Raw genomic sequence first — 12687 nt, forward strand, 5'->3', positions numbered from 1 at the left:
ATTTTTTGATTGCAAAGCCATGACACCATATAATCATGCATTCTGATTGTTGATGGTTTTCCCTGTTGTGAAGAGGTAAAATTTGTAATTTTTACTGTTGATCACCAGATGGCACCATAAACCCTTTAGATAGGCCTGTGCAAAAAAAAAAAAAGAGCTTAGTTTTTGGCTTTTATATGCAGTTATATGGAGTATAACAGCATATTATATTGTGTGTGTGTGTGAGGAAATTTGGAGACCTTTTTCAAGCTCAAACTGCAACATTACACACTAAAGAAAGATGAACATGGAGAAAAGCAGAATAGGTGCTCTTTAAACACACAGCCAAGACAACGCAACCCTGACTTACTGACGACTAAGAGCCCGGATCAGTCAGAGGCCAGACTTGAACCTAATCAAATATCTCTGATTAAACTGGAAAACATCCACAGACAGTCCCAACTGAGAGGATCTGCAGAGGAGAATGGCAGAAAATCCCTAAATCCAGGATTGCAAAAGAAGCCTCTAAAATACTTGAGGCTGTAACTGCTGAAGCCAAATGTGCTTTCTTGCTTTCAACTCTTTTTTTTTTTTAATATAAATTTGCAAAGTCATCAAAAATCTTTGCAAAATGGGGTGTGAGGTGTAGACTGATGAGAAATAAATCATTTCAGCATGTGACTGCACATTAAAAGAGAAAAAGGGAAGGGATCGGTCTCTCACCTCCATAAATGACGGTTCCATTGTTGTTGAAAACAATCCTGCACTGATCCAGCGCTGGTACAGTGTGAAGAAGATGAAACGTCCTCAAATCCCACTGGAGCTCGAGTTAAAGCAAACATCTTCAGAAATAGTGCAGCAAGAAGAGGTTCACCATTCAATCATCTCCACATATCCCGGGAACTCCTTTCCCAAATTGACAGCCCCCCTTTTTCTACATTAATGGGCACTGGGTCACACTTTATATTCAGTGTCTTTAACTACTGTGTACTTGAATCAAAAACAAAACTAATAGTTAGGAGGTACAATACACTTATTGTGTTGATGCTGTATTGTAAAACACTGACTGCTGCTGTTGAGGTAGGCTTAGGGTGGGTTAACAATGTAATTATAGAGGTAATTACAGATATTAATTATAGCTTTAACTACACACAGCTATTTTACAACTACAATGTATAAACATGTAAACAGCAAAATCCCCAGAGTTAAATCAACTCTGCTTAGAGTACATATGGTCCCTCTCTAAACAGTGTTAAAGTAACACTACTGAAGCAGAGTTAAAGGCTGCGTTTACACTCTGCATAAACATGTGACCTGTATCTGGATGTTGTCCACATACGCATTGAAAAGACAAGTGTAAACGCGTTTGTGATCGGAATGTTATCCTATCAACGTATTCTGGTTCGGAGGTAGTGGAGGACGCATTGTGGTCGGATCTCGGTGTAATGTAAACGCGATCCATCGTATCTACATTCAGAGTACGACGTCATTTAAATCCCCGCCCAGTCTCTCCAAATAATGGACAGACGCAGTTTTGACAGTTTTGACCCTTGTTTAGTTCTAATTAATGTGATGTGCGTTCATTTACTTCTTTAATACAAAGTGTTTGGATTCTGCCGTTACATATTACACAAACAATACAAATGCTTGCGCGCTTCTTTCAATCATGAAATGCGTTGAAATATTTTTTTTCTTCACCATACAAGATTAATATTGGGAAACTTAAATTGGTAGATTAAGTTCTCTATTTGTGATCAATTATATACTTTTGTGGGATAAGTCACAAAAATTCTGTGCTGTGTGCACTGCATTGATAGAGGCTAATGTGAAAGTTGTTTTACGCTATGAAGCGCCTAATTTAAATATTGTGCGGGAAACAGAAATCCAATCAGTTATCCAGATACAGAAGCCACTTAATGTGAACAAATATAAACGCACCGTATCCTAATTGGATAATGATCTGATCTGCTTGATTGGATCACGGTGATCGCATATTAATGCCAAGTGTAAATGCAGCCAGAGTTAATGAGATAATTAAGTGATTGTGCATTAGTGATGAACACCTGCTGTTAACAAGCAGAATCACAAAAAAAGAGAAACACAAAAACTACAACTGACTAACTCTGCTTCAGTGTTACTTTAACACTATTTAGAGAGGGACCATGTGTGTATGTACACATTTAAGTGCATTATATCAAATGATTAATTTAAATCTTAGTACACAGTAGTTAGACACCTAATATAAAGTGGCACACGTCTCATTTACTAACATTAGTTAATGCATTAGTTAAACTATGAGCAATGTATTTTTACAGCATTTATTAATCTTTCTTAATACAGTTGTTCAGTGTTTGCTCACAGTGCATTAACTAATGTTGACAGATCCAACATTAGACTTTAAAACCGTATTGTAAAGTGTTAGTGAAACCTCATTAACAAAAACAGAAGAATCAGAAAACTGCATCATAATGAAACATGACCAGCGGCTCACTGAGCAGAAAAGCATACGATCTCTGTGTTGATGATGACCTCTAAACCATTGGGATGGAAAACACCACTGATGTTCATGTTGAACTTGTCAAACTTATGGATGGCCTGAGCCGTGCGGACGTCCCACATGACGCCGTCGTTCAGGACAAGGTCATCCGTGGGGTTAAACGTGGCACAGTTGCGCTTGTAGTTGTTGGCCAGGTCAGGGTTATTGAGGGTCAGGATTTTCTGTCCTGTCTGAATGTCATATATCTGCAGAAATGCAAAGATAATTTGATCACATATTATATGCAGTTGCGGTCATAAGTTTACACAGACCCTGCAGAACCTGCACGCAAGAGAGATGTTTCTCTGAAGTCTCTTAATTCATGAATGCAAAAAAACAACAGGAACTCAATACTGAGTGAATGAAAGACACAAAGGTGATGGTTAGAAAGGTGACTTGCATGTGCGATGTGTTCTTTTGTTCCTATGACTCTGTCCTGAGAGAGTTTGCTGAACTCCACATAATGATCATCCAGGAATGAATGCCTAGAAACAGAGTTCATCAATTAAAAACATAAGATTAAAACCAGTTAGTTATATTAGTTAACTGCTTATGTGCATGCAGACTCACTTCATGATGAACACAGACTTCATTCCCCACAGTGCCGATAAAGGATAGCTCCACGACGCTGACGTCAACAACAGAGAGCCGTCCTGACACACAGACAAATACATCAGCATCGACCATGAACGCATTTAGAGCATTACAACTGTATACTTTGATGATAGATGCTGAGGTGGGTCAGAGCAGGCATCATTTAGTCTGGCTTTTATGCTGCATCACATCTTTACAAAGAGGAAAACGCCACCATCAGATGTTTCAATTGCCAAAACAATCTTTGTATCAGGCTCTGCCTTATTTTTACCATAAAAAACCATTATACACTGCAATTATATGACTACTATAAAAACATTCAGAAGGAATATTTGGCAGAATCTATCATAACAGGGTACTTTTTGAAATGTTGCATGTTGTTATAAAGGCCCCGATATACTTCAAGAACAAATCAAAGAACGAACAGGTTTGACGTCATTTCCAATGAAATCAGGTCATCTGAGGCTCCACCTTCTTTGAGGTGTGAATCTCCTCCGTTTCATTTCTTCTGTTCAGTCGGTCGAGGTCAGACGCGAGTGAAAACATGAACACTTGAGAGCCGCTTTATAGATGAAACTGAAGCTGTGATTCTAATTTAAAGCGACACTGACACTGTTGTTCATGTTTAATACTGTAAAGCTGCTGCTTTAAAGCAATCTACTGTATAAAGCTGAATCTCAAAAGCTGAATCTCAAACATCCACATCACTATGATCAGATGCTTTCTGAACTGCTGTTTTCTCATTTTTGTTGTGTTTATTTTGTTACTGAGAGGAAAGCCGCAGCACTTATTTATTTACATTACATTCATCTAAACGTCACTCTCAGCAGCGTGGGCTGCATCCGGATGTTCACTAACAGTCTATCAATTAGGGCTGCACGATTTATCGCACACGATTTGGAAAAAGCTGTGATTATTTTATGCGCAGCTTGTCAGAGCTGTACGGCTCTGTGATCAGTAGTAAATGTTTCTTTATCTGAAAGCCAGAGGGCGCTCTTGTGCAGAAACTGCAAATATGCCCTGCTGCCGAAGTCATTCCAGGAAATCCCATACTATCGCTGTAGCTGAACAAACAGAAGATTGAAACGCTTTGATTAATTAAACATGACTAATAAACACACGACTGCCTTAATCCGTGTAAGAAGCCACATCATCTCACAGAAGGACGCTCAACTGTCGTTATGAAGTGAGTTTGGAGTAAAAACATGTTATTAAATGTTGTCTTTTGTTGGACAAGATGTTAATAAATGCTTCTCATGTCTGGAAAGATGAAAGATGTTCATTATAAGCGATTCAAACTCACAGTGCTTTCAGATGGATTAGCATTTGGAGCCATAGTTCATTGATAAGCCGCGCATAAAAAAAGTAATCGCACTAAGCCAAATCGTTTAAGTGCGATTTCAATGTTTTTTCTAATCGTCCGATTAATCGTGCAGCCCTAATATCAATGCAAAGGTATTTCAAACTTATTTTTAACCCTAGGCGAAGAATAAAGAACTTTGCTGTGAGTATATCGGGGCCTTCAGGGCTGAAGGATCATGTGTGTGTGTGCGTGTTTGTTTACTCTGGAGGGCTCGAGGTGTGTGATGGCCGAGCTGTGGCAGCTGTAGCTGGCCTCTTCCTGTCCACTGAACACATTGTAGAGTTTGAGCTGCCCGGTACACGTGCCCAACATCAGGAAACGCTCTCGTGCTGAGAACGCACAGCACATGAAGCCACTCTCATCCTCCTCAGCCTCCCTGAACACAGAGATCGGCCGAAACCTGAACACAATCACAAACAGCATTTGATTAGCCAGCTGAAAGTCAAGAGGACAAAAAATTAAATAAATAAATAAGTTACCAGGGCTGGGCTAAAAATAACCATTTCTCAATTTTGATCAATTGATACTGATTCTTAAATCCAAGGTCGTTCTTTCAGTCAGTGCTGTTTTCAGTTGGTGTGTGAACAAACCTTCACTAAACATTATTTGTAACTCCTGCCATCCAGTAATCACAATAATCTTTGATATGATCAGTCTGACATTGATTGATGGATCACATGAGACATGATTCATTTCAGTAAGTTGTTCTGTATCTTCTGATGTTCATTCATGTTTATTTGCTGATGTAACTAGTAGTAAAGAGGAACAGATGATCGCTTCATCTACAGTAATCTGTCGCCACACATTAAAGAGACACAAAAACACAGTTATTGATGGAATTCCAGAATAAAATTGGCAGAATTTGCTTCATATCAAAAGTATCAATTGTGATTACTGGATGGCAGGAGCTACAAATAATGTTTAGTGAAGTTTTGTTCATGAATCAAGTGAAAACAGCACTGACTGAAAGATGGAAAATCAATATTTTTAGCCCAGCCCTAGTACATGTGAAAAGAACATGACCAAAATAGTCGAATTTGAAAGATGATATCGGTAACACTTTATGATAAGCATAGTGTAATGAAGTACTTACAAAATCATTTGCAAACTATTAGTTTATAGTTAATAGTTTATGAACTGTAGTTAATACATTAATACTAGCTCATATATAAAGAGTTAATGCTTTGTTCACAAAAATTTCTCACTTTTGATTAGGTCATGGAAAAATGGGGAAATGATATTAATTTAGTGCTTTAAACCAACCTTTATCAGACATTAATTGCATTCATATTCAGTGTTCCTTAATGTTTACAAATACATTAAGCACACACACAGGGTTTTCATGTTTTATAGGGACTTTCCATAGAAATAATGAGTTTTGTATTGTACAAACTGTATATTCTTTCCCCTAAACTACACCTAATCCTTACTGATGTATTTTAATAATGTGATCTTATGAGTATTTGTATGTAATTCATATTGACAGCATTATTTTATTTATTTATTTTTCAGTGGTTATGTTTAGCTTTGAGGATAGGCTTAATGTACGTGTAATATTTTAATCAACTCATAATAATAATAATAATAATAATAATAATAAATAATAATAATAATAATAATAATAATAATAATAATAATAATAATACTACAATTAATGTCTAATAAAGGTTGGTTTAAAGCACTTAAAGGGTTAGTTCACCCAAAAATGAAAATAATGTCATTAATTACTCTCCCTCATGTCGTTCCACACCCATAAGACCTCCGTTCATCTTCAAAACACAAATTACGATATTTTTGATGAAATCCGATGGCTCCATGAGGCCTGCATAGCCAGCAATGACATTTCCTCTCTCAAGATCCATTAATGTACTAAAAACATATTTAAATCAGTTCATGTGAGTACAGTGGTTCAATATTAATATTATAAAGCCACGAGAATATTTTTGGTGCGCCAAAAAAACAAAATAACGACTTATTTAGTGATGGCCGATTTCAAAACACTGCTTCAGGAAGCTTCGGAGCGTAAATGAATCAGCGTATCGAATCAGCGGTTCGGAGCGCCAAAGTCACGTGATTTCAGCAGTTTGACACGCGATCCGAATCATGATTCGATACGCTGATTCATAACGCTCCGAAGCTTCCTGAAGCAGTGTTTTGAAATCGGCCATCACTAAATAAGTCGTTATTTTGTTTTTTTGGCGCACCAAAAATATTCTCGTGGCTTTATAATATTAATATTGAACCACTGTACTCACATGAACTGATTTAGATGTGTTTTTAGTACATGAATGGATCTTGAGAGGGGAAATGTCATTGCTCAGGCCTCACTGAGCCATCGGATTTCATCAAAAATATCTTAATTTGTGTTCTGAAGATGAACGAAGGTCTTACGGGTGTGGAACGGCATGAGGGTGAGGAATAAATTACATTATTTTCATTTTTGGGTGAACTAACCCTTTAAATGTAATTTTCCCATTTTCTGTGACCTAATCTAAAGTGATAACTATTTACAGTTAATAACCTTGTTAAGGCATTATTTAACTCTTTACATATGAGCTAATTAAACACAAACACTTTGTTACAGTGACAATGAATGAACTCACTACTCATATATAGTCTATTAATGTATTAACTACAGTTTATAAACTATTAGTTAACTATAATCTAAATTGTATAATTCTAAATACTTGTTATAATTGTTACCAACATATCCTGTGTATACAGCTGCTTTGATGTCAAGTTCTCCACTGATCAAGGCATCAGTGTGATTTCAGAAATCTGTGAAACTGCACCTGCTGAAGATGAGATGCCTGTCAAAGCAGCCTCCATCAACGCCACCGTATTTGGGGTAGACCACCCTGCGCGTGTGTCGAGGGGTGAAATTGGTGGGCGCCTGCCGTCTCTGTTTGGGCTCCGGGCACTGATGCGGAGTGAAGAGGCTGAAGGGAGGACACGTCGTCACTGGGTTCTTGCAGCGCGCGTGCTGCTCTCGTAAATACTCCGTTATGATACTGGAAACAAGACGACATGATCAAATTATTCATCTAAATCATTTCTGGCCTACAATCAAGACCAAACAGAATTGATTGAAAAACATAATTGTCCCAAATATTTCACCAGTCAGAAGGAAACCTAGGATATTAAAATATACTATTTCTAAGTGTGGCGTTTATTTCGGCAAAGGAATCGGATTAGAATCATATTCTATTAGGGTCAGATTCATTTTCTGTTCCTCTGAGGTCCAGGGTTTTCTTGTGCCATAAAGTAGTCATATTTTAGTTTTCACCCATTTTTGGTACTTTTTTTTTTTTTTTTTGGCTGCTGTGCCATTAAGACATAAACAAAAAAAACAAAAACAATCCTTTGGCCTTAAAGCAAGCAGAAAATATTTCTTCAACAGATTCATAAAACAATCTGCACTTTAATGTGCCACTCAAACCATTAAAAACAAAATGATCAATAATCTTAACTTGTCATGTTTTAAATGTGGAGTTTCTTCAGAAGGACATGCAAAACAGCAAGTGATTATTTAAAGAGAAGAAATAAGTAATAAGCAGCAATCCGGCTTTTTTAACAATCTGCTTTTGATATTATCCAAAATAGGTTTGCATGTTATTCTCAATTTCTCCACAAAATTGCATCACTCTTTGGACTTCTCAAGAGAGTCCGATTGCATCTGTTTCAGAGTAAAAATATCTTGGTATTATTATCGATAACACGTTACGTTTTAGTTCACATTAATTATTTGAGGCAAAAACCCAAGAAAAAGTTTGAATTTTACTTTAGAAATAAGTCTTGCTTTTCATTCAGTGAGGAAGAAATTAGTATCTGCTTCTTTTGTAATGATTTTTTGATTATGGGGATGCAGTGTATCAGCATGCTCCCTCTTTCCTTCTCGCCTCTTTGGATGCTTTGTATCATGGTCCTCTGATATTTACATCTGATTGTAAATTTTTAACACACCATTGTGAACCACACAAAAGAGTTACTTGGCCTTCGTTAAATATTCAAAGAAAAATGCACTGGTATTTATTGATATATAGAGCCATATTGGGTTATTTGCTCTCTCATCTTTGTCGTTTTGTTCAATGGAAATTGCCTGGCAATTACTCATTAGACTCTGCGTGCCCCTTTTCAGACATGAGCTTGGTAAAACTTCCTTCAAATACGCCGCCACCTGTAGATGAAGCTACAAAACTTGGTCTCTTAGTCATTTTAAAATTTTACCACATAACCTAGAGTGAATTAATGGTGTGTAAATGATTTAAACTGGTTGTTTTACGTAGGATTTAGTATTGTATGTTGCAGCTTTGTTGTATAATTGTTGGGGTGTGATCATGTGATCATAGGGTGTGACGAGACGCTTTGCTCACGAGAACGAGATGAGATTTTTGCACAGCATTTTTAAGAAATCCTCAATGACAAAATTCATGACTAGAAAAATAGTCTGCAGGTGCATTTGTAATGTTTTAACTAATCATCTTGTAATGAATGTCATTTTAGTTATAATTTGGGTATGAATTATCATATGCATTGAAAGACAACAATACTCAAGCACTGTAAAATGTTTTGCCACAAACTCAGACTGGCTTCTCTCCTGTATGATTTCATACGCGTCTCTTCAGACCTTACTGTTTCCAGAACTTCTGATTGATGCTGTGTGTGACCTCCTATCCACAAATTAAACAGAACAGTATAAATAACAAAAATAAAAAAGTTTTTTTCTTAGTCTTATTAGGTGCAAACAATAAGTGCAACCATGATCAAAGTACTCTCAATATTCAAAGTGCAAACAGAGACCAAATCTAAGAGGTGGTTACAACTTCACAGCCCAGCCTAAGATAGGTTTGATATTGGGAGACAGGCTATTGCATGTAGCCTAATTTGTGCACATCAGGGAGTTCGCGTTTTACTTTCGCTTTCTAATTCATGATCGCATATACTCTGTGTATAGGGAGCAGCGGTGTGGAGAGCGCATTCTACAAGATAAGACATTTATCAGACACTTAGGCTCTGTTGAGCAACGAGTCCTCCGCCATGGTCTTGTCAGTCATCTCATCACTTACTCTCGTCACATGATCAGTGAACTGCTGAACTGTGCACGACTCTGCAGCTAAAAAGCTAAACGACAGTGGAGGTGTAACGTAAACGCAGGGGTGGCATATTCTATCCTAATTTTACTCTCACACTCCATCATGGCGATATCGCGAGACAGCTTTTCACTCGACGAAAAATCGTCACATTTTAATATCGTCACACCCTTTAATAATTGTATATGCAAACTCGGCTGCCTATATTGGTCAGGACACTCCTATAAAAGAGATTTTTAATCTCAGTGAGTCTTCTTTTACTGGTTAAATAAAGGTAAATAAATAAATATTGCTTCTTGTGTTCAGGAATAACCGTGCCTATCCTTCCATTGTGACTGCGCTTCCAAGCGTCTGATCACCTAATAGTTTCTGATGTCAGAAGGGCTTTTATTTAAGCTCCACAAATTTTACTGGCATGTTAGGTATATAAACAGTCTAGCACACCTGTCTAGAGTAGGCGGAGAGGGCAGATGTCTGTCCAGCTGCTTCTTCATGGCTGGACTCTGGCTGAAAGCACCATGATCTGATTTCTGCCTCAAGACTTTTGGCTTCTTCCCTCCTGCAGAAGCACACGGTGACGGCCGCTCCCGCGAGAACAAGATACGTCCGATGAGAGGAGAGCCGTTGCTGTGGTGAGACACTGCAGGAGGCGGTGGGGGCGGGACTTGTGAGGTGGAGGGGCGGGGCTGAGGGTGATGAGGAAGCGCGTGGGGGGTGTGGCCACCCAGACGGGCCGCGACTCCGTTAGTGAGCCGAGGAGTCCGTGGGATGCCGGCGGCGGGAGAAGGAGGCGTCGCGACAGAAACGGGAGTGAACGGTGGCACGCTAGCGTGTGCCAGAGCGTGCAGCCCCATGGGCAGCTCGGCTTCTTTTGTCAAAGCTGTCGCCGTGTCCGAAAGACCTTTAGACAAAAGATGATTCCGAATAAGCAGTAGAAGTTCCTTCTCTGGAAACGAAATGCGCGACTGCGCCACAACATTAGCCCGCTGCAGCCGCGCCAGCGACACATCTGTGCCGATTAACAAAGGCTTTCCAGACACTCGCTCTATGAGTTCTGCCGCAAACTTGCAGAAGCGCACGTGCTCGCTGCGCTTGTCCTGAAGCACGGGCTCTTTCATGAGCTGCTGGATCTGTCCGCTGCTGAACAGCGGAAGCTTGCTGATGATTTGCCGCACTGCGGCGCTGCGCGCCAATCCAACCAAGGCTTTGCAGGCTAGAGCGCGGATCTGATCGGCATCGGTGATGGGCATCTTGATGGTCAGCAGGGACAGCAGGACTTTTATACCGTTGTTCGACTGAACCACGTTCCACATCTTGGCTAGGACGCTCTCGCTGGCGCGATGGCTCTGCGGCAGACGGCGGCGTGGCGTGCCCGAGATGAACTTGCCGATGCTGGAGACGCGTTTGTCTGGAGCGCAGACGCAGTTTATGATCACCTGCAGGGCCGACTTCTGGATTTCTGCATCATTTACAAATACTTCACCCTCTGCGACGACCAGCACGATGCTCATACCTGCAGAGCACAAAGAGTTTTAAAATCATATTTAATACTTGCATAAATTAAATTAATACTGTATTTCCATATAGAACAAATCCATACTCAATTTATCATGCACTTCAGATTCTGTTAAAGTCACCATGAAATCAAAAATATGCAATTTCTTGTTTTTTTATGGAATATTGAAGTGCTTATTATAAATGATTTATCAGTGCACATTATTATTGTTTTAAATTCATGTTCCCCGTAATCTTGAATCAGAATCAGGCGGGGCAACTTGTCACTCACGTGAGATCCACCAATAGCAAACCACAACCATCCAATCAGTTCCCCACGGACAAAATCAAGCCCCGCCCTACATTTGTTCTTGTTCGAGAAGCCGTTTAACAATCGCAACTTTTATTTCATGCCAACTTTAAATATGCTGCAGCACAAGGACTCAATACTGCTTAACAAAACTGGGGAACTACAAGTTTTAAGTACTCAAAGCATGAGTTATTCAATATACACATTTGTATTGAAATTGGTTTATATACCAATATATGTAGACAGGGTAAATAAGAGGTCAAACAAGATTGAATTTTGCTGATACGATAATAAAGTTTAAAGAAAGGCAATAAAAATGTATTGTGCAGATAACAACAACATTTCTATATTGAATGTTAAAGTATGTTCTTAATCTTTCCTTCTTTTGACAGTTTAACAATAACAGTATATTGGATCCAAGCAGCTCTTAAAGTGACAGCAGCCTAATATTCCTGCTGCTATCTCTATAATAATGTTAAACAACAAAAGAGAACATTCACTCGCTGATCTTGACTGAATAACTCTTGTAACTATATTTTTAATGAATATTTTATTTATAAAGTGCAGTGTTATTTTACATTTGAATACCTGAAAATCTTAAAACACTTTATTTAATTTGTATCTTTGTTCATTTGTGTTTATTTGTTCTTTTTTTAATTATGTTTACTTGTCTTTAATAATGCTTGAAATTTATATTAGATAGGCTAGTTGTTTTTGCTATGGTATTTTTAAACCAGTCAAACGTTCCTTGATTTGGAATCGGAAAATTCAAATGATACCCAACCCAAACGTTTCCCAAAAGATGATTTAAGCCAACTACTGTCTCTGTTGGTAACGACCATAGCTGCTTTTGGCAGTTCTCACCGACAGTGGAGATGCTCGAGCCGCTCTCATCCAGCACAGCGACGTTCTCCGACAACAGCAGCTGGGTTTTGGGAATGACCGTCAGAATGCTCAAGATGTCCAAAGCGTACCTCACGGTATCAGCCCTGAAACACACATGGACCAGAAAAAAGGTGCACTTAGTCGTTTGTCCCCCTCATTACAAAACGTTTTACACAACAGTGAAACAGTTCTTTTGAAAAATGGTTGAAATCCTGCACATCATGAGAGTCACATGAGATGAACACTTGAGTATAGGGGTGGGTGGGTGATATGCTGAAATTTCACATTAGAAATAAATGTGGCTTGACTTGATTATATTGGAGAATATTGTTTTTAAAGTACAAGGTATACTGGTGCTCAAATCAAGCCAAGCCTTAAAAGTGCTTTCAAAATGAGAGTCCTGCTTCCGAATAACAGAAAAGCAAACTTAAAAACT

The 12687-nt window shown here is 38.6% G+C and overlaps 1 protein-coding gene across 4 annotated transcripts in view; it reads right to left on the bottom strand.

The window, feature by feature from the left end:
* Positions 1 to 12687, bottom strand: part of LOC125280537 (DDB1- and CUL4-associated factor 1) — a 34935-nt gene that overhangs the window by 6154 nt on the left and 16094 nt on the right. For all 4 annotated transcript variants that reach the window (XM_048211116.1, XM_048211118.1, XM_048211115.1 and 1 more), the window contains 8 exons: positions 12231 to 12355; positions 10007 to 11075; positions 7265 to 7483; positions 4674 to 4872; positions 3086 to 3168; positions 2916 to 3000; positions 2488 to 2721; positions 703 to 796 (listed from right to left, as the gene is read on the bottom strand). In XM_048211116.1, coding sequence (XP_048067073.1) covers positions 703 to 796; positions 2488 to 2721; positions 2916 to 3000; positions 3086 to 3168; positions 4674 to 4872; positions 7265 to 7483; positions 10007 to 11075; positions 12231 to 12355 — 2108 coding nt within the window. The remainder of the gene's footprint in view (positions 1 to 702; positions 797 to 2487; positions 2722 to 2915; positions 3001 to 3085; positions 3169 to 4673; positions 4873 to 7264; positions 7484 to 10006; positions 11076 to 12230; positions 12356 to 12687) is intronic.

This window comes from Megalobrama amblycephala, linkage group LG12 (genome assembly GCF_018812025.1).
Source record: "Megalobrama amblycephala isolate DHTTF-2021 linkage group LG12, ASM1881202v1, whole genome shotgun sequence".
NCBI lineage: Eukaryota > Metazoa > Chordata > Actinopteri > Cypriniformes > Xenocyprididae > Megalobrama > Megalobrama amblycephala.